The sequence below is a fragment of the Crocodylus siamensis genome, chromosome 9 (assembly GCF_052110815.1).
Source record: "Crocodylus siamensis isolate JL-2025a chromosome 9, ASM5211081v1, whole genome shotgun sequence".
Classification (NCBI taxonomy): domain Eukaryota; kingdom Metazoa; phylum Chordata; order Crocodylia; family Crocodylidae; genus Crocodylus; species Crocodylus siamensis.
The window spans coordinates 3,894,562-3,919,342 of NC_143403.1; the positions used below are offsets into that span (position 1 = coordinate 3,894,562).

The 24,781-nt window shown below is 61.1% G+C and overlaps 1 protein-coding gene across 2 annotated transcripts in view; it reads left to right on the plus strand.

Annotated features, from left to right (window-relative positions):
- The first annotated feature begins 7,275 nt into the window (after nt 1-7,275).
- GSE1 (Gse1 coiled-coil protein) overlaps nt 7,276-24,781 on the plus strand; it is a 188,332-nt gene continuing 170,826 nt past the window's right edge. For both annotated transcript variants that reach the window (XM_090061840.1, XM_090061841.1), the window contains exon 1: nt 7,276-9,088. In XM_090061840.1, the coding sequence (XP_089917966.1) occupies nt 7,328-9,088 (1,761 nt within the window). In that variant the 5' untranslated portion in view covers nt 7,276-7,327. The remainder of the gene's footprint in view (nt 9,089-24,781) is intronic.

Genomic DNA, 24,781 nt, shown 5'->3' on the forward strand with positions numbered 1-24,781 from the left:
GTGTCATGGATCCCCCGTAAGGAGGATTCCTGGTGTGCATATGGAGCAAGAGGTTGTGAAGTCAATGCCTGCTCTTGCCATCCGGTTCTCCAGGGCCGTGCTCTGAAATGCAGCAGCAGCAGGCGCCAGGCCGTTGCGTGGCTGGGGGCTGTTAGACTAAGAACCATTACTAATAACCATCATAACTAATAGCTGTGCTCAGCACTTTTATTGGCCTGCACGCAGCACTTGGCTCGCTCATCCTCTTTATAGCTCTGGGAGAAAGGGCAAAAAGGGGAGAAACACCTGGTGTCATGGCTGTGGGGTGCAGGCTGCGCACACCTCTGAGCGTGCCCGGATGCAGGGGGGCGTGCCAGGTCCTTGGTCTGTTGGTGTGGACGGTGTGCCGGTGCAGACTGCCGGCCAGGTACTGCAGCCGTCAGCTCTTCGGGGCAGATTTTGGGGGTGGTAGAAAACCCCGCAGCTGACCTCAGCCGTTTTCTAGGCTCTTTGGTAACATCTCAGGGGAGATAGGAACCTAAAGCATCATGGCAGCGAGGTCCCCCGGGACCTGGGAACAGTTTTGACTTTGCTTATTAGACAATGGGCAGGGCCAACTGGCTTGCAGTGCCCTGCACGCTCCTTGCCCCGATGTGCGTGCAGATGGAGCGATGCCCATGCTGTCACTGATAGCATCAGAGGACCTTATCTGCTACCCTCCTGCTTATTCCCACCAGGCTTTGAGAAGCCATGCAGGGCTGAGGCTGCAGATACTTAGGGTCCATGCCTCATCCTCCGGGCCAGCCTCCCCCTCTGGAAGTGGGAAATGCCAGAGCTTTCCTCCTTTGTGATGTCTGTGAATGAAATCCCTTTACTAGCATTATTCAGCTCACTCGAGCAAGGGGGTTTCTGCCTCTCTGCTCAAGCTCTTTCGCTGCCTCATAGCTCTCGCCACTAGCAAACAGCATTAAAACAGAGAGCCCCCCACTTCCCCACTGCTTGAGCTCTGCCAGGGCGCGGTGTGCGAGCCCTTGCAATTGCCCGGGTGAATTAGCCGAGCGAGGGAGTTCGCCGCAGTACCTGGCTGCAGCTGGTGCAGACTTCAGCAGCTCACACGCCTGGGCCTGTGCCCATGACAGTCGCAGGGAAATCCCAGGCTGAATGTTTCTTCTTGCTGGCTTCCCCTCTCACCCAGCCTCCACTCCCTTATCTCTCTGCCTGATGCAACTGCAGGAGGAGAAGAAAGGAGCTCTGTACCAGATAACCGCTGCGGCGCATCAAAAGGGATGGGAGCTCTGCAAGGCTCTCTAATCCTTCCCCTTCAGGAGAGACACGTGCATTTAAACATCCTCTCCCCCACCTCTGCTTCCACGCACACACAGGTCCCCTGCTTCAGGGGGTGCGCGGCGCCTACCACTGCGGGCCTCTAAATAAGTAAAAGACAGCGAGCCCCTGCTGCCTCCTGGCAGACCCGGGAAGGGTCCCTCCAGAGCCAGCACTGGGAAGGTATCACGTTCTCCGCTTTGTTTCCCCCCCCACACACTCCTTTATTGCTGAGGCCATCTGTGTAGAAACAGGATCCGGTCCCCAAGAGCCCTCCTGCCCCTCCTGCTTATCCTCCAGCTGATGTCATGCAAGCTGCTTGATCCGCCGGCCAGTTGCTGCGGAGAACATGATGCTGTCACCTGGGGAAGGGGAGGAGGGGGGTGACATCCAAGGTTGTCCCACCAAAGTCCCATCAGTGCAACAGCAGCAGAGTCCAGCTCCCCATACCTGCATTGGCCATCGAGTCCTGGCATGGTCCGCGCGGTCGGTGGCCAGCCCGTGCACAGCACGCAGAAGAGTGTTTGGTTGTGGGAATCATTTCGGGACCTCTGTAGGGCCCTCGGCGTGTTGGTCTCATGGGATATAGGTCTCGGCCTCTCCTCTCTACCAGTCTGGGCAGATGTACGATGCATTATTATATCCATGGCATTATACAGGGCATCTCATGAGCCACTGCGCTCTTCCTTCCCCATGGCACTTATGGATGCTATGCGTTATATGCTTTTGGCCTGATTCTGTGCTGCCTTCTTGACCCCCTTCTGTGGGAGCACTGCATAGGGCTGGGTCCTTAAGGGGCGACCGGGAAGCTTATACACGCAAATGGGTACCTCTGAAAGGCAACCTCCTCCCTCGACGGACGCTGAAGCATCCTTAACATTTCTCGGGGGATTTTTTTTTTTTTTTACAGGGAATGCTCTGCTTCTTCTGCATGCTTGGGTAGCTCATAACCCATGTCTCGTTGCAAGCTGTTTGCACTTCAAGGACAGCAAAATGCTTCAGGAGCACTAAGCCTTTGGGAGGGCAGGTAAGGATACGCAAGCGGGGATTAACGCCTACCTCACCGAAATGCAGGCGGCGCTGGCTGGGAACACATCAGCTGTTGAAGGGTGTGAGCTAGGCCCCAAAGGGGAATAGCAGGAGGGTCAGAAGGGAGATTGATTCCCAGGGCTGCTGGTGATCTAGATTTGGGGTTAATGGTTTAAACACTGGCTTTTATAATGGACTTAGGCAATGTGCCACCGGTTTACAATGGCCACGAGCAGCCAGAGGCTGTTTTATGCCTCTCCTGGGTGGCAGCATATAGATCCCACTTGCACCAGGCTACTAGGGACAAGGGGGCACCGGGATCTAGCTGGATCCAGGCAGCTGGGGGCACGAAGCAGTCCCTGCCCTGGCTTTGCAGGGAAAAGGGGCTGGGAGCAGAGGGGCTGAAGCAGCCAGCCTTTACCGAGCAGCTGGTAGCGCCAGCCACGTGCGTGTCTGTGGCAAGGACATCTGTGCTGGGGTCATGCCAGCTCCATCTCAGGCTGGGGGCACTCAGGGCCCTGCTACACATTCAGACCAAAGCTGGATAGAAACCAGCCGTGGAGCTGTTCCGTGTTATCAAGCCCTTACTTTGTAGCAGGTTGGCTCTTTTTTAGGCCGGGCATCACCCGTTTTTAGGGTGGGATCATGACATTGCACATGTGGTCGGTCAATATGCATTGCAGTCAACTGCATGATATATGTAACGTGGCAGGGCTCCACCTTTGCCCACCAGCCACAGAGTCGTTCCATGTTTTCAAGCCTTCGCTTTGGGAGCGGGTCGGGCCTTTTTTGGAGAGGTCGGCCTTTTGCTGGTGGGATCGTAACACTGCACGTGTCAACATTTATTGCATGATGCACCGCTGCTTTGCGCAAAGCAGGTAATGTGTATCGGGGTCGCAGGGCTCCACCTCTGCCTGCCAGCCATAGAGCTATTTTCAAGCCCGCACTTTGTAACAGGTCGGATCTTCTCGGGAGCTGGGATCATCCTTTTTCAGGTGGGATCACAGTGTTGCATGTGCCTACATTTATGGCGGGATGCACCAGTCTATTGCGTAATATAGGTAACGTGTAGCAGGCACCCCACTTTTTCGAGCCCTCACTTTGTAGTGAGTCTGCTCCTTTTTTAGAGCTGGGATCCTCAGTTTTCTGGTGGGATCATGACATTCACATGGAAGCTGAATAGAAACCAGCTATGAAGTCGTTAGGCATTTTCAAGCATAACTTTATAGCCAGTTGGCTCTTTTTATAGCTGGAGAGTCATTTTATCACACAATCATTACTTTGCACAGGTGGCTGGTCTAAATTTATGGTGCAATGCATCAGTTCATTGCGCAATATAGGTAACATGTAGCAGGGGCCCCACCTTTTCAAGCCCTCCCTTGGTAGTGGGTCTGCTCTCTTTTTTTTTTTTGAGCTGGTACCATCCTTTTTCTAGGGGGATCCCAAAGTTGCGCATATTGACATTTATGGCACAATGCACCCATCATATGGTGCAATGTAGGTAATGTGTCACAGGGGTTGTCTACATGTGGACATTTATGGTGCGATGCACTCCTCATGTGGCACAATGCAGGTAACATGTGGCAGGGGCCCTCCCTTGGTAGCGAGTGGGCTCTGTTTTTCGGGAGCTGGGGCTATCCTTTTTCTGGGGGGATCACAATGTTGCCTGTGTCAACATTCATGGTGCAGCGTGCCCGTCCTAGTATGCAATAAAGGTAACACATGGCAGGGGCCGTGCAGGGGTGGATATTTATGACATGATGTACCTTTCCTACCATGCGATACAGGTAATGCGTGGCAGGGGCCCATGTTTATGGTGTGACACACCCATCTTACTGTGCAATACAGATAACACATGGCAGGGGCCATGCAGGGGTGGACATTTATGGCACAACACACCCATCCTAATAAGCAATACAGATAATGCACGGCACGGACTGTGCAGGTGTGGACATTTATGGTGTGACGCACCCTTCCTAGTGCACCATAAAGGCAGTGCATGGCAGGGGCTATGCAAGGGTGGATATTTATGGCACAACACCCCTGTTTTAGTGTGCAATACAGGTAACACCTGACAGGAGCTGTGCAGGGGTGAACATTTATAGTGTGACACCCTGCTCCATTGCACAATACAGGTAATGCATGGCAGGGGCCGTGCAGGGGCAGGCATGTACAGTGTCCTAGTGCGCCATAATGGTAATGCGTGGCAGGGGCTATGCATGTGTGGACATTTATGGTGTGATACACATGTCTTAATGAGTGAAACAGTTAATGTGTGGCAGGGGTCATGCAGGAGCAGACATTTATGGCACAGCACAACATCCCAGTGTGCCATAAAGGTAATGTGTGCCAGGGGCCATGCAGCTGTGGACATTTATGGCCCATCCTAGTGTGTCATAAAGGTAACGTGTGGCAGCCATTGTACAGCTGTGGTCATTTATGGTGCAATGTGCGTGCTTTAGTGCACAATACAGGTAACATGTGACAGGGGCTAAGCAGGGGTAGACACTTATGGCATGACACACCCGCCCTAGTGTACCATAAAGGTAATGTATGTGGGTGTGGGCATTTATGGCATGTTGTAGCACATCATAAAGGTACTGCACAGCAGGGGCAAACATTTACAGCATGATGCACCCATCCCAGTGCGTCATAAAGGTACCGTATGTGGGTGTGGGCATTGATGGCTTGTCATAATTCATCAAAAAGGTACTGCACGGCAGGGGCCATGCAAGGGCAGACATTTATGGCACGACACACCAGTCCCAGTGTGCCATAAAGGTAATGCATACGGGTATGGGCATTGATGGCATATCCTAGTGCATCATAAAGGTGCAGCATGGCAGGGGCCATGTGGGGGTGGATGGACATGCATTACCTTTATGGTGCACTGAGACAGGGAGCAGGTATCACACCATGCATGTGGGATGTGGGCATTTACAGTGTGTCCTAGTGTATCATAAAGGCACTGCCTGGCAGGGGTGGCCATTCACAGCACAACATCCCTGTCCCCGTGTGCCTAATGCATGTGTGGCGTGGACTTTTTATGGCATGTCCAAGTGCATCATAAAGGCACTACCTGGCAGGGGTGGCCATTCATGGCGCGATATCTCCATCCTAGTGTGCCATGAAGGTAACACACAGGAGGCATGGTCATTTATGGCGTGTCCTAGCATATTATAACGGCACTGCCTGGCAGGGGAAGCCACCCCCCTGTGCGAGTGTGCCATAACAGTAACACACATGGGGACATGGACATTTGATGGCATGTCCTAGCATATCATAAAGGCACTGTACAGCAGCAGTGACCACCCTCACCCCAGTGCGCCATAAAGGTAATGCATGCAGGGGCATGGACATTGTGTCCTAGCACATCCTAAAGGCAGTGTGCCATAAAGGCAGCGCAGGCGGGGGCACGGACGTTGTGCCCCAGCGCATCCTAAAGGTGCTGCGCCATAAAGGTAACGCATGTGGGGGCACGGGCATTGTGTCGGTGCTGCGCCATAAAGGCAGCGCAGGCGGGGGCATGGGCGTTGTGTCCCAGCACATCCTAAAGGTGCTGCGCCATAAAGGCAGCGCAGGCGGGGGCACGGGCGTTGTGTCCCAGTGCATCCTAAAGGTGCTGCGCCATAAAGGCAGCGCAGGCGGGGGCACGGGCGTTGTGTCCCAGCGCATCCTAAAGGTGCTGCGCCATAAAAGTAACTCATGTGGGGGCACGGGCATTGTGTCGGTGCTGCGCCATAAAGGCAGCGCAGGCAGGGGCACGGGCATTGTGTCCCAGCGCATCCTAAAGGTGCTGCGCCATAAAGGCAGCGCAGGTGCGGGCACGGGTGTTGTGTCCCAGTGCATCCTAAAGGTGCTGCGCCATAAAGGCAGCGCAGGTGTGGGCACGGGCATTGTGTCCCAGCGCATCCTAAAGGTGCTGCACCATAAAGGCAGCGCAGGCGGGGGCACGGGCATTGTGTCCCAGCGCATCCTAAAGGTGCTGTGCCATAAAGGCAGCGCAGGCGCGGGCACAGGCGTTGTGTCCCAGAGCATCCTAAAGGTGCTGCGCCATAAAGGCAGCGCAGGCGTGGGCACGGGCGTTGTGTCCCAGCGCATCCTAAAGGTGCTGTGCCATAAAGGCAGTGCAGGCGGGGGCATGGACGTGGGGTCCCAGCCCATCCTAGAGGTGCTGCGCCATAAAGGCAGCGCAGGCGGGGGCACGGGCGTTGTGTCCCAGCGCATCCTAGAGGTGCTGCGCCATAAAGGCAGCGCAGGCGGGGGCACGGGCGTTGTGTCCCAGCGCATCCTAGAGGTGCTGCGCCATAAAGGCAGCGCAGGCGGGGGCACGGGCGTTGTGTCCCAGCCCATCCTAGAGGTGCTGCGCCATAAAGGCAGCGCAGGCAGGGGCACGGGCATTGTGTCCCAGAGCATCCTAAAGGTGCTGCGCCATAAAAGTAACGCATGTGGGGGCACGGGCATTGTGTCGGTGCTGCGCCATAAAGGCAGCGCAGGCGGGGGCACGGGCGTTGTGTCCCAGCGCATCCTAGAGGTGCTGCGCCATAAAGGCAGCGCAGGCGGGGGCATGGACGCGGGGTCCCAGCGCATCCTAGAGGTGCTGCGCCATAAAGGCAGCGCAGGCGGGGGCATGGACGCGGGGTCCCAGCGCATCCTAGAGGTGCTGCGCCATAAAGGCAGTGCAGGCGGGGGCATGGACGCGGGGTCCCAGCCCATCCTAGAGGCGCTGCGCCATAAAGGCAGCGCAGGCGCGGGCCGGCCGCGGGGTCCCAGCGCACCCTGCCGGCGCTGCTCGGCGGGGGGGGGGGGGGCGGCCCGTCAGGCCGGTGCCAGCGCGCCATAAAGGGACGGCCCGGCGCCATGAAGGTACCGCGGGGAGGCGGCTCCGCCCGGCGGGGCGGGGCGGGGCGGGGCGGGGCCGGCGATGGCGCTGCGGAGCCGGCGGCCAAACTTCTCGCGGGGACAAAGTTAGCGCCGGGCAGCGGCGCCCGGCGCGATGAGCGAGGCGCCGGTGTCCCGCAAGCAGCGGCTCATGGCCGCGCTGGAGCGGCCGGCGGCGGCGGCGGCGGGCGGGGACGGGCCGGCGGCGGAGGAGGGCGGCGGCGGGCTGCGCTGCTTCGTGTGCGGCGGGGCCATGGGGCGCGGGCAGGCGCTGAAGCTGCAGGTGAAGCCCCCCCGCGAGCGCGGCCCCTTCTTCCCGTTCCTGCAGCACCAGGAGCCGGCGCCCGGGGCGCGCGGGGTGTCGGCCGAGGGCTGCGCGCTGGTGTGCGCCGTGTGCCGCTGCTTCCTGGGCGAGCAGTGGGACGCGTTCGAGCGCAGCCGCACGCCCCTGGACAAGCGCATGTACTGGCTCAAGCGGCCGCACCAGGGCGAGCCGGGCAGCGCCGGGCCGCGCCGCGCCGCGCCCGCCTGGAGCCTGCCCGCCGGGCGCAGCCGGGCCAGCAGCACCAGCAGCAGCCAGCCGCTGGAGGAGGAGGAGGAGGACGAGGACGAGGAGGAGGACGCCGAGGAGGCGGCCGAGGGGGAGGAAGGCAGCGACTCCGAGCTGTCCTCCCTGTCCGAGCCGCGGGCGCCGGAGATGAGCGCCGGGCGCTGGGCGTGGGAGGAGGACGCGCCGCCCGCCTGCTACATCTGCGGCGTCCCGCTGCCCCCCGGGGCGCAGCGCCCCGTGCACGTGCAGAAGCAGGAGCAGGCGGCCCAGGCGCCCTTCTTCCCCTTCCTGTGGCTGCACAGCCCGCCGGCCGGCGCCCGGCCCATCAGCGCGGCGGGCAGCACGCTGGTGTGCCCCGGGTGCTTCGCCTCGCTCATGCAGCAGTGGCAGGGCTTCGAGCTGGCCGGCGTGCCCGTGCTGCAGCGGCTCTACGTGGTGCCGCTGGGCGCCGGCGGGCCCCGGGCGCCCGGGGGCGAGGCCGGCCCGCCGGAAGCCTGCTACCTGTGCGGCGAGGGCTGTGGCAAGGAGGCCAGGCCGGTCTCGGCCAAGATCGCCAACGGGAACGCCAAGAGCGCCATGCACTTCCCCTTCCTCAGCCTGCTGCCCTGCCCGCCGGGCGCCAAGGGGCTGAGCAAGCACTGGGAGGTGAGCAGCTGCCGCAAGTGCTACGGGGTGCTGCAGGACCTGTGGGCCATGTACCGGGCGTGCCGCGACGAGGAGCTCATCACCTCCGTGCAGAGCTTCCTGGGCAGGTACCACCAAGTCTTCTCCGGCACCGACGCAGCCGGGCATCCGGCGGCCAAGCCCGGCCTGGCCTCCTTCTGCTACATCTGCGGGGCCGAGCTGGGCACCGGCAAGGAGTTCCAGCTCAACGTGAACCCCCCCGGGCGCTTCGGGGAGAAGGAGCCCTTCTTCCCCTTCCTCACGGTCTACCCCCCGGCCCCGCGGGCCAGGCCGGCCGACGCCACGGGGCTGGTGTCCACCTGCGTCCTCTGCTACCACGACCTGCTGGGCCAGTGGGCGCAGCACGAGGGCCGCAACGCCCACCACCCCAGCAGCGCCTGGTCCCGGCAGTACAAAGTGGAGACCTTCATCTGCTTCTTCTGCCGCCAGGAGAAGAAGCGATGCCTCGGATTAAGGGCCGTGTGCGTGGCCCGGCTCCCCGTGTTCCTCTACACGCTCCGGGTGCCCAACAGCTTGCTGGTGGACGACGGGAAGCAGCTGATCATCGGAGCGTGCCTGGACTGCAGAGCGGTGGTCCTGGCTGGCAAAAGCATGATGCCCCCGGACCTGCTGGCTGCACCGCCTCCGACGGCCCTCCCCAAGGTAAGGGCCTCCTGCCTCGGTTTCCCTGAACTCGGGGTGGGTGGGTGGGACGGTCGGGTGCTTTTTTGACGCGTCTGATCCAGGAGGGAAATGCCTCTGGGGGTGGTTTGTCACGAGCCGGTCCTGGGGGGGACCTTGCCTCCTCGTGGGGTCGCCGCAGTAGTTGTGCTAAGAAATGCAGCCCGCGTTCGTGCCAGCTGCTTTGGCCCCTGTGCTGGACCCGCTCCCAGGCCCGAACGGCAGCCGTTGCCCGGTCGGGCAGAGCAGCGAGGGTCTCCCTCCCTCTGTCCCAGCCCGGGGAGCCCTCAAGGGGCAGGCCTGCCCCCGGCAGACGAGGGCCTCCCCTAGGAGCAGCGTTATCGCGCCGTGTGGGTGTTCGCAAGAAGCTGCAGCAAAGTTTTTCCCTCCCGAGGAGCGCGAGTGCTGGCAGCAGGCAGACCGCTCGCTGCTGCCCGCACCGGCTTTCTGGGGCGGGGGAGGCGTTCCTCGCGCCATCTGCTTTTCCCTGTGGGAACGAGCCTGTCTCTGCAAGTCAGATGTGCAGGGGCCACGAACGCTGCCCGGGACTCTGCGTCCTACGGGGCGCCGGCCTGCGTGCTGCGATGGAGAGAGCGGCCTCGTCTGATTCTCAGCAGCCACGGAGAGGGGGGCAGCAGGTCTTCAGAGGGCCCGCGCGGGTGGGGAAATGATCGCCGCGTAGCCTGTGCTCCCGCCGTTAGATCTTGTCAGAGCTGCCGGCTCCCAGACCAGCTGCAGGATCCCCTTCCAGCAGGGAAAGGTTACCGTGGAAATTGCCAGCTTGTTTGCCCGGACCTTGTTTTTCCATCAGCTGGAACGAGATCCCTTTTGAGTCCGTGCCGCTCAGCACAGGCTAATTATAAAGTAGCTCGTGTGGAGAGATGGGTATGGAGCGGAGCGGGCCTGGGAGCGAGGAAATCTGTTCCTGGCTCTCTCTGCTTGGCTTCGCTTGCCTGTGAAACGGGGAGAGACACCTCCTTGCAACTGCCTCGCGGGCCCGGGGTCTTGCCTCCACGGGAGGGTCGATCTGAGTTAACCCAAGTGGGAATCGGGGCTGGGTTAGCTGATCTGTATCGGACGCTCATGCTAAAGCCGAGGGGCCTCCGTTCGGTGCTGCCAAGTTCACGGAGGCCTCCCCGGGTGTCCTGTACTCAGCCGCGTGACACCGAGCCCTGGGGGACCCCGGCCTGGAAGGGAGCCCAGGGGCCGGCTACGCCACAGGGCTCCTGCCCCCATCGCTACAGCATCCGAGCCCTCCGGCATAGCTGTGGTCGCAGGCAGCTTGTTTCCCTCCGAGCTGAAGCCTGGCTGGCAGCCACCTCCTCCTCCCGGCAGAGCTGCCTCCACGCTGGGGGGGTTGGCTGGCAGAGCTCGCTCGCCGCGGGGGGCGATGCGCTGGCGTCCTGGCGGGGCTCCGCTCTGTTGGCACAACCTTGCAACGCCGGCTGAGCCGAGAATCGGCATTTGTTGCTGCTTCAGGGCAAACCCTGGAGGAGTTGCCTCAGAGTTTGCTCGCACGAGAGCAGGGCCTGCATCTTGCAGTCTCCCCCTCTCGCTGTCAGCTGGTAGGAAGCTCAAATTCATGCCCTTGGCTGACCTAGCGGTGACGCTTGCAGCGCCCTGGTTCTTGGAGGCTGGGGCTCTGCGGCGTTTGGATACCAGGCTCCTTGTGGGTATCGCGGGCTGGGCCACCAAACCAAGGTCTCTGGAATCACTGGGTCATTTGGAAACCTTTGGGCGCTGTTCTCAGCCAGCAGGGACGGGCCTGGCGCTCGGCCTGGCTGAGACCGGCACTCCCCATTTCCTAGCTCTCACATTTTCTCCTGGCTGATTTTTAAAAATACCATTTACTAGGGGTTTTGCAAGCTGCATCCTCCGTGCCGGCTGCAGCGCAGGGGGATGCTGCTCCTGGATGCTGTCGCGCTGCCAAGTTTGCGAGGCTTTCCCTTTTGCTTGGCCAGGCAGTCGCTGAACCTGCTCGGAGGGTGGCAAGGCAGAGCGAGGAGCGTGCCCTGCTGCGCTGGGCCTGTGTGAGCTGCTGTCAGCGCACGTCCTTCTTTGCCAGCTTGTCTGCTTTGGGCTTTGCCTCCTCTCAGCCTGAAGACCTCAGTGCACTGTGACTTCTGCTCCTGGCTGTAAACCGGGCTCTGGGTCACTAATGTTTCGGCGGGTGCCTCCAGGCTGCGTGGTGTTGCAGTGGTCCTCCAGCTGCCGCGAGTACCTGTGCATCCCTGCTGCTCTGGGGTCGTACTGATCCGGTGATGCTGCCGTGCTCGGTTCACGTGAGCCTCCCAGAGGCATTGCGGCTGCACCTAGACTCGCCCCGTGAGGCTTGATCCATGCGTCTGTTGTACTTGGGATGGAGCTAGGGAGCGAGGAGTGCCAGCACGCCGAGGCCGAGATGCTGCTAGCAGGTCCGCGGGGCTCTCTCTATGCCCAGAGTATGTCAGGAAGGCACCAGTAGCAGTGCAAAAGCTGCAGGGACACCTACACGCGCCTTTTGCTAGTGAGGGCACAGCCGCAAAAGCCTGACCCCGCTCAGGGAAGCGTGCAGAAAGAAGGGCCCTGCTTTCTTCTGGACGCGCTCTCAGCCAAGTGCTCTACACCAAAGTTTTGCAGAGCAGACTGGGCCTGACCGTCCCCTTTGACCTCGCTGACCCTTGGTTTGGCCCCAGAAGCAGGCAGCAGGATGGAGATGCTGTCTTACGGAGGTCTTTTGCAGGACCCCCACCCTGCCCCAAAGCCCTTGTCTGCTGTTGCAAACCCATTGGGGTATGTTCTTGCCTGCCTTGCGGGCTGCTGGCGTGAATCCGCAGTGAATATGGAGACAGAGCCGATCCTCCGCTCCTACCGTTGACCCAGGTGTCAAATCCCTTTCCATTAGAAGCAGCTGCAAGGTTAAAGGCTGGGGGTCAGTCCCGTTGACCTGAGCAGGACGACTTGGGTAAGGCGGGGGGGGGGGGGTAGGATTGAGCCCTGCATCCTCCAGCCCTTCTTCTCTTCCCCTCACTTGTAAAGAGGCCTCTGTTGTGCTTGCGGCCTGCAGCCATTTCTCCTCGCTCAGCTTTGCTTTCTGGCCCCTGCCGATCTCTCTCCAGGCGAAGGGGACTTGAGCTGGGAACAGGTGCTGCTGTGCGTGTGTGTGTTGGGGGAGCGGGTTGCACCGACATCTGAACTGCTCCAGAGCAGCCCTGTCATCGTTCGAGCGAGCGTCGGCAGCAGACGCGCACATCTGCTTCCCAAGTTTCCTGCAGCGTGCATTCCCGGCACCCAGAACGCCACCCTGCCCGGAGGGGACGCGGCGCCCCCGGTTTCTTCGTCGGGGGAAAAGCCCGCGTGAAATCCAGCAAGAGGGCCCCGGGATAGGGTCTCAACTGGTGGGGGCTCCTCCCCACCCTTACCCCCTGCCCTGGCATTCCTCCGCGTCAGCCGGGCAGCCCTGCCTGCTTGTTTTGGCCGAGGGGAAAGCATCTGCCGCTGAGAGAGCTTCCCCTCTGGCTCCCGTCTGCGGCGCTCTCCCAGATCCGAATCGCACCAGCGGCCTTTTGTGTCAGGAGGGGAAAGTCAGCCGAGCGGGGGGAGCTGTAGGAGCACGAAGCCACCGGTGCTTCCCCGGCTGCTCGCTCCCCTTTCAGACAAACCAGCCGCAGCGCTTGGACATGCAGAAGGGAAGGGGCCTGTATTAGGTCCTGTAACCCTTGCAGCTGTGCATTATTTTATTTTTCCCCCTGCGTGTATTGTATTCCCTCCCCCCGCGGTGCACCGCCCCAGAGTCGCAGCCCCCTCGTGTGAGGCTGGTTTGCAGGGAGACGGCGCAGCTGTGCGTAGGGGGTGTCAGACACGCAGCCATCTGGCTCTGGGTGGAAGGCTTATGTGTAAAGTCGGCTTCTTGTACAAACTCACCTGCTGGTTTGCTAAATAAAAGGCAGCGAGATGCCCGCTCCCGCCGGTGCCTTTCCCCGGGGTGCCCTGGGAGGCGGGTGGGGATCCCCGCCCCGTTCAGGCCAAGCTGACGGCAAGGACAGGACTCAGCCTGGGTCAGGAGCTCACGTCTTGGATGGACTCGGGTTGTTTGTGGGCTGGATGGTTTGACTCTGCCTCCATGCGGGATAATTGTCTGCAGCATGTTGCACGCCCGTGCTGGATGATGGGCTTCCTTGAGGCCTTGCCAGAGCTGTAGGGAATACGGCTGTGAGGTCAGCAAGGGAGAAGGCAGGTGGATGTGCACCTTAGAGACTAATTAAATCAGAGATGCCTCTGTGTGGTGGTTGTATCAGGCCTTCTGCTCAGCACAGCCTGCCGGCATGGGTCAGAAAATAAAGCGTTGCTGCAGGGTGGGCACAGTGCAAGCCTGCTTTCCTTCCCCCCTAGCTCCTGGTTGCTGGAGCAGTAGCGGGGGTGCAAGGGCAGTGGTTTGTGGCGAGCTTGTGGGCTATGATGGGTATCCATCCCCTGTGCCCCCCCAGTGCAGACTGGCTCTAATCTGTCCTCTCGTGGGCATGGCAGCGAAGAACCCGGCTTTTCTCTTACCATGTTACCTGGTCCTTTTGCAACGGCGCGTCCGCGGCTCGCAGGGATCGCGACGAGAGCTATGGGATTAAATCACGTCAGTCGGAAGCTCCCGGTAGCTGCCCCTTGCCCTGTTTCCACCTAGATGCTGTCAGGCATCCTGGGACTAAAGCTGCTTCACTCCTAGACCCCTTCTAGAGGCCTCAAGACCGAGTCTTGCCCTCTCCTGGTGGGGCTGGCTGCCTGGACAGCTGCTCGCGTTTGTCATCGGCCTCGGTCTGCGTAACAGCCTGCCTGTCTCTCTGCACCATGTCGGCCCCCGGCTTGTGTCTGAGTCCCTGCTGCTGGGGGGTGCAGCGCTGGGGTGTTTAGGTGGTTTCCAAAAAAAACCCCTGCCTGTAGCTGTGATACCTCCACCCGCTCTTCTCCCCAGCCCTGTAGGCAGCTGTAGCCTGCAAGCAGAGAGCTCGTGCCCCTGGGGGTCCCCCACGCCGTGTGTGGCTTGCATTGCGGTTGGCTGGACGCGGGGGCCGGTTGCTGACTGCGAGTTTCGTCTCTCTCGCAAGCAAAGGGCTGCTGGATTTGCACACAACGTGGATGCACTTCGGAGCCTAGGGTCCTGGACTCTGTCCTAGCTCTCTGGGGTCGGTCTGGGCTGTAGGCCAGTACTTCTGCAGAGTGGTGTATCCCTCCCTGGCCATGTGTGGCCTTGTTAATCAAGGGTGGTCCTCAAGCACCCTCTGGTGATGCTGTAGGGTGGCCTGCCCCTTTCCTTGATATCTTGTGGGTGGCTGGAGCTCCCCTGTGGAAACAGCTGTCCCTGTGCACGGTGGAAAATCTCTGCCACTACATCGGGCTGGAACGAGTTGGGGGCAGCTGGACGGCCAGGCTGGACGGATCTGTGCAGGGTAGCCTGGTCCTTTGCAACCTCCGTCTCACATTCACTTTGGAGCATGAACGAATACATGTTGGGCGGGGGGGGACTTCCCAATCCCAGCTCCTCAGTAAGGCGACATTTGAAAGTCTAAAGGCTTGGGCTGCTGTCACGTGTGATGGATGGGCCCCTTGGCTGTGGGAAGAGGCAATGCTGTGCGGTACAGATGGGAGGGCTGAAGGTCGGGGAGAAGAGCAGGCCCTTGGAAAGGAGCAGCTGGAGGGACCGGCGATGCTCGCTGCAGCAGGGAGCACCTCCACCGCCTCCAGAACGGCAGCGCTCGCCTTGGCTGCCGCGTGATGCTCGTCCAGGCAGCGGGGCTGGAAACGGCACAGCTGTCTCTGAAGGTCGGGCAGGCATTGGAGCCTGCAGCTCTGTAGAGGACGCTTCACAGCGCGGTGTCAAACGTGTACGAAGGGCCCGATTTGTGCAGGAGGGCGGGTGCCCGCGGGGTACGTCGCTGCAGTTGTGTCTGCCGTTTGCACAGCTGCTGGGTATTCACCCGGTGAAACCAGCCACTCCCAAGGGTTTTCAGGGCTCCAGGGAGAAGAGAAAGGCCCCCTTGGCTTTCAGGATGTGCACCCTATTTCTGCATCTAAACTGTAGAGGTGCATCTTCCTAACCCCCCAGGTGCTAGAAGGAAAGAAGTGCCAGGAGTTTGGCGGGGTCTTTCTTTTTGACTGCATCAGCTCTTCAGCTTGGTGTCGAGGGATCCCGCTTGCTGCGCTGTCTCTGCCTCCAAAGTGGGGCTATGGTGGGGGCAGCTGTAACCTCTGTCTCATGCGAGGAGGCTGCACGTGCTCGAGGCAGTGTGTGAGGCCATTGCAGACCTGCGCCTGCTTGGGCACGCATGGGGTTTGCTGTTTGCACTGGCACGGGTATCAAGCCAACAAGCATTGGGAGGGCCCTTGAATAGGAGCACATAGGTTGCCACACATGCTGCGTGTCTGAGATAAGAGCCCTGTTGCTTTAGCCCATCCAGCAAACCCAGCGTGTGCATCTGCGCTTCAGGAGCCTGGTCAGCAGAGGGATGGCGATGAGGGTACCTGCCTGTCCAACAGCTCGCATCCAGCCTCTCTGTCTCCAGCTCCGAACAGCTTCCCGAGGCGGCCTGCGTTGCACACGTCCACAGAGCAAAAAGCCCGAACATACGTGCACTGGATGCATTGCAGACCATGGGCTTGCAAAATGATTGTGAAAGTGTAGCGGCCTGGACACGAGTTGCTGGCTTGGCCTTTATCACAGTGATTCATTCTCATGACCGTGCAAATACCCGCCGGGGGTGAGTGACTTTCCCAGGCTGAATCACCATGTGAGTGCAGCAGGGACTGGCTTCCCGAGCAGCTGAGAAAACACAGGTGTGCGCCTGCATCTCCCCTCTGCCTCGGCTGTCTCTAGGCAAATAGATGCCTCGGCTTGAGCCGTGCCTGTTCCTGCGTCCTGGCTCGGCTCTGCTCAACGCCTGAACGTGAAAAAGGCAGGTGAAACTGGTCTTGTGTCGGAGAAGCCAGGCCTTGTGGACAAGACAGCGGGCTGGGACTAGGGAGGCCTGCGTTAGGCTCCTGTATCTGTTGTTGGCTCTTCGGGTGGCATCAGTCCCGTCTCTTCATTACTCTGTGCCTTTAGTTTTTCCATCTGGAAAATGGGAATAATGTTTCCTTACGGTCTAAGGTTTCCAGAACGGAAACCATCCTGCTCTTTGCCTATAAGGCTGCTAATCTGTTTCTTGTGTAGAAGAGTCGCACCCTGCTATATGCGCTGCACGTATATGCCGGCGGAGAGAGTCCGCGCGCGTGCAAAAATCCTGCTGTGCTCAGAGACCCAAGAAAACGTGCGAGTCCTGGCAACTCGTGTAGAAAATCCCCTTGCGTGTCGGATAGACAAGGGTTGTTCCCCCCCCGCCCCTTTTACATTCAGGCGCTTGTTAGCGGCTTGCTGCAATTGCAGTGTGGCGGCCTCGGCTTCCACTGGGAAACCCCGCAGGGCTGGCAGTTCGTGTTACGGCGGCGAGACACGCCAGACCTGTAGACTTCCCCCAGGCTTTCATGTTGCACACACAAGCTGCCTTTTTCACAGGTCTCCTTGGAAGGGCTCCTGTACTCCAAACCGCCCAGCGCTTCGCTGGCCTGCAGAGAGCGAAGGGCTGCGGGATCTCGGCCACGATACGAACCCCCCGGCTTCAAGGGAGCGTAGGCGCTTTGAACCTGAGGCTTGGCTTCCTCCGGAGCCTGAAACAAATTATCCTCCTGTGTCACGTTAGCACGTTGCGAGGCACACATGGTTCTGATTGAGCCGGTCGGGCTCCCTGCTGATCCCCCGGCAGCATAAGCGGGGAGTAGCTCCATTGGCATTCGCGTTGCTGAGCGCGTGCTCCTGGGACTGGCCTCGCACCCTCTGCTTGCGCTGGCCGGAAATCAGAAGAGAGACCCTTGTAGCCCTCCAAAGGATGCTCTCCAAACATCCCTTTTGAAATCCTGGCGGCTGACGCGCTCCAGACCGACGAAGGCAGGCTGACTTCAGGCCCTTCATTGCTCGTTCTGCTTTGCGGTTCTCCCCGGCGGCCAAAACGGAGCTGTGGCAGGGGTTGCGAATGCCCCTTCCTCTCTCTCTGCCCTGGTTGTCGCGGCACTTCCAAATCAGAGAGTTTCATAGATTTCATAGACATCAGGGCTGGAAGGGACCTTGGGAGATCATCGAGTCCAGCCCCCTGCCCAAAGGGCAGGAAGTCAGCTGGGGTCATAGGATCCCAGCAAGATAAGTATCCAATTTACTCTTGAAGGTGTTCAGTGTAGGTGCTTGAACCACCTCCGCTGGCAGACTGTTCCAGACCTTGGGGGCTCGGACGGGAAAGAAATTCTTCCTTATGTCCAGCCTGAAACGGTCTCGCAGGAGTTTGTGACCGTTCGACCTCGTCATCCCTTGGGGCGCTCTGGTGAACAGACGTTCCCCCCGATCCTGGTGGTCACCCCGATAAACTTATAGGTGGCCATCAGATCACCCCTGAGCCTGCGCTTTTCCAGGCTAAAGAGTCCCATGGCTCTCAGCCTGTCATCGTAAGGTCTGTTTTCCTGACCTCTGATCATGCGCGTGGCTCTCCTCTGGACTCTCTAAAGCTTCTCCACATCCTTTTTGAATTGTGGAGCCCAAAACTGGAGGCAGTACTCCAGCTGCGGCCTCACCAAGGCCAAGTACAAGGGGAGAATGACGTCCCGGGATTTGCTCGAGAAGCATCTATGGATGCACGCCAGCGTTTTGGTCGCTTTACTAGCCGCAGCATCGCATTGCAGGCTCATGTTCATCTTGTGGTCAGTGATGACCCCCAAGTCTCTTTCTTCTGTAGTGCTAACCAACGTAGCACTGCCGAGCCTATAAGGGTGCTGCAGGTTTTTCCTCCCAAGGTGGAGAGCCTTGCATTTTTCGGTGTTAAACACCATGAGGTTCTTGTCTGTCCATTTGCTGAGCCTGTCCAGGTCAGCCTGGATCACCCACCTGTCCTCTGGCGTGGATGCTTTGCCCCCAAGTTTTGGTGTCATCGGCGAACTTGGCCAGTCCACTCCTGACTCCAATGTCCACATTGTTAATGAAGATGTTGAACAGTATGGGTCCCAGGACAGAGCCTTGAGGGACCCCACTGGTCACAGGGCACCACGATGAGTGACTGCCATCAATCACAACCCTCTGGGTCCGACCACGGAGCCAATTTCCCAGCCAGCGGATCGTGGTGGAGCCAAGGCCACAACTGGGCAGTTTGGCCAAGAGGTGATCATGGGATACCAGATCAAAAGCTTTTCTGAAGTCAAGATATATGACATCAATCTCTTCTCCCTTGTCCAGGTGATAGGTCACCTGGTCATAGAAGGAAATGAGATTGGTCAAACAAGACCTACCCGCAACAAACCCGTGCTGGCTATCCCTTAGGATGTTAGCCTGGGCCAGTCCCTCAAGGATGGCCTCCTTAATAAACTTTTCCAAGATCTTCCCCAGGACAGAAGTCAGGCTAATGGGCCTGTAGTTAGCCGGATCCACTCTCCTCCCTTTCTTGAAGATCGGCACCACATTGGCCTTCTTCCAGTCTTCGGGCACTACACCAGAGCGCCAGGAGTTTTCAAAGACCCGTGCCGGGGGCTGGGCTATGACGCTCGCCAGCTCCTTGAGTACCCTGGGGTGCAGGTTGTCAGGGCCGGCTGACTTGAAGGTATCCAGCTTCTCAAGGTGTTCCTTCACGAGGTCAGCATTTATGGAGGGTAGGGGATCCCCCTCACCCGGCTCTCCCTGTCCCATAGCAGGCATGGGCATCCCGTGTGACTGATGAAAGACTGACGCAAAGTACCTATTTAATAGGTTGGCTTTTTCCTGGGCATCAGTTGCCAGTTGCCCCATCTGGTTTAGCGACCAGCTATGAAACTATGAAAAACGTGAGCTCTTCACAGGCCGTGCCCCCGGGGAGAGGGCAGGAGGCTGGCAGCGTCTCCTGAACGAGGATAGGAAAAGCTCAGCCCGGGTGCAGTTGGTTCAACTTAATGCAGCGATTCTCAGTGAGGGGGGTGCAGCCCCTGGGGTGCCTTGAGAGACCGTCTCAACGTTGCCATGCAAAGACAGCACCGTTAGGTGCACAAACATGATTCACAAGATGAGCCCGGAGATGTCAAACAGGAATCCAGAGCATTAAACTATTCTGAGCTGTTGTGATCTGTATGGACAGAAGAATTGCTCTGTCCTTGCCCCGTAGTCAAAAATGGAGTGAAAACGGAGCTGGCATTTCCCGAGGGGCACCTGGAAGACTTACTGGGACGCTGTCCTGTGCTGGATGTGTGGGGCTGTCTCTTGGGGAATAAAAAGCTCTACTTGGGAATGGGAACGTTTTCCTGAAGCGCCGGCGAAGGTAGCTGGAGTCCGGTGCAGTTTGGAGCAAGAGTTTAAGCGAGATCAGCGCGGCCTGGCCACTTGCAAGCTAGCGGGGTCCCTTTGCTGGGCACGGTGCAGCTGTGGCTTGCAATAGCCCGTTGGCCGAGGAGGAGCCGGCTGGGCGGACGCTGCCTGGCAGCATCGGGGATTTGGCAGCGGGAGGTGGAAGACCGGCCCCGTGGGCACTTGGTGAGCTGTGCTTGGCCCGTCGGTGCCATCCCTGCTCCGGCGTGCAGGTGGCAAGAGAGTCATCGTGCGACTTGGTGTCTTGGGGCGCAGCCTGCCCTGGGGCAAACCGAGAAGCGGCGCTTGGAAAATGCGCCTCTTGCCTTCCCCTGCCAGCGAGGTTGGGAGAAATGTCTGGCTTCCCTTTGCAGGCATTTCAGGCTCCTCTCCCTCCTTGCCGAGGTTCGGGTGACCTTGCTTGAGCAGCTGCTCAGTGTCGGGGCTCTCCGTTGCCCCCCTCCACGTCCTCTGCACCTCTTGCTGCCTCAGCAGCTCGCCACCTGGTTTCCCCTCCTCCTCCTCCTCCTTGTCCTCATCCTCCTCCTCCTCCTCCCAGGCAGAAGCAGCAGCAGAGAGGATGCTCCTAACCCGAAACCCCTGGCCCGTCTCCTGATGACCATGAGACCAGCCTGAGCCGTGCCAGGGAAGAGTGTCTGCCCGCCGTCGTCCCTGCCCAGGCCAGCGGCCGCGGAGCCTCCTGGACCGCCGGGTCTTTGACAGCAGCCATCTATCTCTGTCTGTCTGTCTGTCCGGCCCCACCGGTCTCATGCATGCCCCGTCTCTGCAGCGTGCGCCGGGCTGGCTCGGCCGCAGAGCCCCTTCGGGCACGGATAGCAGCTCTCCAGCGTGGTTAGGAGCTCTGTGCCTTGCACCGTGGTGCAAGCATGGCCGAGCAGTGCCCCGGCTCCGGAGCCAGGATGGCTGGTGTTTGGGGTGGGTCATCGTTCTCGTATTTGGGGGGAGCTGCCCCTAGCAGTGCTGCCAGGAGCCCACAGGCCGAGGCACGGAGGCTTTGCTAGGCAGCAGCAGGAGGAAGCGACGTCCCCCTCGTGCCCGCCGGCCGTGCCAAGCCCAACGCAGCCGGGAGAGCCGGCCTGCACGCCCCATCGCCTTGGCGCCGCGCGGCCCTGGAGCGCCACGTCGCACCGCGTCAGGTGCGCGGCGCCCTTCCAGCCCCCCGGGAGATGGCGCAGAGAGCGTCCGCGGAGCTGCTCCAGCCCTCCCTCGCATGATTCACGTCCCCTTCATCTGCTCTGCATGCCGGTGCAGGCAGCTTGGCCGGCTCCTGGGGATCCAGCTGCTGGCTCCGTCCTTGGCCGGGCCCAAGGCTGATTCACCCGACGGAGGCGGGGGCCCTCCAGGGAGCCAAGGCTGCTCTCCCCGCTGTCCTCGTGCGCCTGGGAGGGGCGGCGAATGAGCCAGACAGATCCCAGCGGGGCGGACGTGGCCGCCTTCCCCGCTGCGAGCCGCACGCTGGGCCCCTGCTCGTGCATCGGGGCCGCCAGAGATGCCGGGGCGCTCTGGCAGGCCGGGTAGCACCGTCGGCCAGCATGCGCCCCCCGCCGCGTGCCGTGCCGGAGACTCGGGCGGGAAAGAGGGTTCGGACGCCTATTGGTTGCAGGCTCCCAGCTCGTGGGCCGCGGTGCGGAGGCAGATGCCCTCTACGTGGACCCCCAGTTCGCTCGTTGTCTCCTGCCCGGGCGTGGGGCTCCTGCTGTGCCCGGAGAAAGCAGCCTTCTCTCCCCCGTGGCAGGCTCCCAGCGGCGGGCCGGGTTTCCCTCCTGCCGTCGCAGCCGGCGGAGATGGATGCGTCCCTCCCGGGGGGCAGCTCGGCCCCTCCGCCCCTTCCTGCTGCGCGGGTCTGGACCGCGGCACTGGCAGGGCAGCAGGCTCTGCTGTTGTGGGGAGGAGATCCCAGAGCTTTATTTGGTGGCAGTGAAATGGGGCGCCAGCCGTTCCCGGGGCGTCTGTGCCAGGCCGCCGGCTCCCTCGCCCGAGCGGAGGAGGGCTGCTCCCTGCTCCCCCCTCTCCCAGCTGGCCGGGGCGAGATGCTCGTGGTGCTTTCCAGCAAAAGCTGCGCACAGAAACCCCTTTTCTCCCCCCAAGAGGCGGAGACGGCGTATGGGGAGAGCGTCTCCGTAGCTGGAGCCAGCTCTGGCCTGGCAAGGGGCATCGCCACCCCCGTTGCTTTGCTCCCTCTGCCTTTCCCCCCACCTCGTGGGCCTGGCTTCCCAAGCCGGTGTCTGGCCCCGCTCCCCCCGCCCCGGCGTCTGCCTCTTGAACAGCTGTGTCCCGCTCGGGCCTTGCGCGCTCCCTTTAACCTCCGCCGTCTCGCAGCGCCAAGCCGAGCGGCTGGATAAACAACCCCGGCGTGGCCTCGGCACGGCTCCTCTCCGTGGTGGGGGGAATCCTCTCCTCGCCCCCTCGCTCGGCTTTGCAGGGGGATGCTGCCTCGGTGCAGACCGCTCGAGCTCTCGTGCAGCCTGGCACGCCCCTCGCCCGGCCCGAGTCCCCTCCGTGCCACCTGGGCCTCCGCTCGCTCTCCGGGGACTGAAGTCATCTGTTTATCCAGGGTGCGCGCAGCTGCTGCGCCGCATCCTCCTTCGACCTGATCCTCTGGGCCAAGCGGCCTGCCCTGGAGGTCTGCCAGGGCTGGAGACCCCCTGCCTGCCTCCCACAGCCCATGAGGGCCCCTTCCCCTCGCTGCTGGCTTGCAACTCCCTGCACGCTTGCATGTTCCCTGTCGCTCTCTGCAGGGTGCCCAGCTGCATCGGGGCGGGAGGGGAGGTCTCGGCGGTGGCCTCGTTCCGTCCCAGGCAAGGGCTGGGTGATGAATAGCTTTCATTTAACGAGCCGAAAGGTTATTCAGCAAGTCCGCGGCCACCCTGCCCTGCTCAGAAATAGGTCGGCCCTGGAGCGTGGAGGGTCCCAGCTCTTGGGCAGGCCATGCCTATGCCGCTAGTGAACAGGCTTGCAGGGAGCGACGGGACCAGAGGTTGCGGGGCGTGCGCAATGGGGACCCGTCGGCCCAGGTTTGGCCTCTGTGGAGCTGGCGACACCAAAGGCTGGAGCCAGCGAAACCGTGAGCAGCATGGGCTGTGTCTTGTGCACAAATGCCAGGCTGTGTCTGGGGCAGGGAGATGCTGGTGCAAAGCCCCGGCTCTGGGCACGGCAGGGCTGCAGCCAGGTAGTGCATGTGTGGCTAGCAGTGTGCCCTGCCTCCAGCTTCCCTCTGCCCGGCGGGTGCTCTTGCACACACGTGCTCTGCCCTCGTGCCAGCTGCAAGGGGCAATGCCCAGGCTAGAGGCGAGGCCTCCGGACACCCGCCTGCCTTCTGCCCCGGCAGGGACGGGCGTCTTGGGTCTGCCGTGGCTGTGGTGCTGCGGGTTCCCGAACCCCTTTGGGATGAGCTGGCCCCGCCGGTTATTCAGGCGCTGCCCGTGGGCTCAGGAAATCTCCGTCTGGCCTCATCCCACTAGCTTCCGGCTCGGCTTCGGGCGGGGGGAGGCTCTGGGAAGCCGGGTGCACGGGGGTCAGCCAGGATCCGCGCGGCCCGGGGAAAGGCCAGGGACGCTCTCCCTGTTTGCAAGACGGGCGAGACCGAAGTGCCTCCCAGGGTCAGCCGCCTCCGCCCCGTGCCTGGGCCGTGCCAGAGATAAGAGGCAGAGGAAGGGAGAGTGCTGCGGCCGCTCCCCCGGAGGCTGGGACGCTTGGCTGGGATTTATTTGCGTCGGCGGCTGGCGGGGCACAACTTGTGCAAAGCCCTGACTCGGCTGCGGGGCGGGCAGGTGCCAGCGGGCCTCTCCTCCGTGTCTGCACAGCAGCTGTCACGGCCTCGTCTCCCCGGGTCTCCTGGCCGTGGCCGGGAGGGCGCTGCGGTTCAGAGCATCTGTGCGTAACCTGCTGCAGCCATCACCCAGGCACAGTGCCTGGAAGCGATCACGTGAAGGCGTGTCATGGTCCCCGTAGTGCTCACAGGGGTTCTCCCTTGGCCCAGGGTGTTTGGGGCAGCAGAGGAGCTTGAGCCCTAGGTGGCACGGTGCTGGGAGCTGCCCAGGTGTTGAGAGGTCTGGGTCCCTTCCCCCCACCCCCGGTGCACATGAGGTCTGGGAAGGTGACATGGCCAAGGTGACAGAGTGCCACGGTGTCAGAGCACAGACCTGGTCCTACATGCAGGAGGAAGCCAGAGCTTGTGTGGGCATCGTGGGCCACATGCCCGGGCCTCTCTTGTTACTCATGCCCTGGCGTTAGGCCTCAGTGCAGCGGTGCTGGCACTGTCTATGCGTCTGGGTCTCCCAGCCTCCCTGCTAACCCAGGCTGCGGTGGGTGAGGTGGCGCCGTGCACCTGTGGGGAGGAAGGGGGTGAGCCCCTGGTCCCGTGGAGCAGTGTTTGGCCTTGGCACCTCCCTGTTTTCCCCTTTTCCTTGGAAGAGGTGGTGGAGGAGAGGGATATGAGCTGCAAATCAGCCCCGTGGAGCGTAGTGGTCGCAGCTGCCGTGGCAGCTTGGCCAGGACCTTGGAGCGCAGAACGGTTTGGTGGCGAGGGAGGCATTGAGCTCGCAGCCCGATGCAAGGGGACGTCAGGGGGGTGGCGAGTCGTGGGGGTGGGTGTAGCTGGGAGGCAGCGTTGGGTCCAGCCCTGGAAGAGGGAGCAGCAAATCGCCACCAGCACGGCGCCTCTGCCTGCATTGTGCATCCGCGGCTCTGCACGTGGCATGCAAACGTTTCCACTGTGAGCCAGCCCTGAAGTGTCCCCCCAGCCTGCGTGCTTCCTCTGGGCATGCTTTTCGGCTGGGAGAGGAGAAGCTGGGGTGGGGGGTTGTCTGGGGTAGCCAGAGCCCGTGTGCTTTCCGCAGCAAAAGCAGGGCCCGGTCGCGTCATCGCCGTGCAATGAAGTGGGTGCACGGCTGTTCCTTGCAAACTCCTCTTCTGTGCCATGCCTTGGCCCTGGGTTTTACCCCCAGGCTGCTCCTGTGCGGGAATTACCCTGACACAGGAGAAAAGGCCCGTGCAGTATCCCTCCCTCCCCCGTGGGCTTGGCTAGCGATGGCGGTTTATCGGCCCGGCTGGGATGAAGCCGGCGCTGGTACCCTGCGTCTGACGGAGGGCCTGCCGTGGGAGAACATGCCTCTCCGCTCGCAGAGACGCTCCAGATGGCCTGGCCGCGGCGGCTGCCGAGTGGGAGACGGAGTTTGCTCCTCTGTTTGCCGTCCAGAACAGCTGTGCGGGAACGGGGGAATCTGGGCTTTCTCCTGCCTGGCAGCCAGGCAGCGTCGGCTTCCTCCCTCCCTCCACGCGGGGCTCCTGGGCTCGGAGGAGAG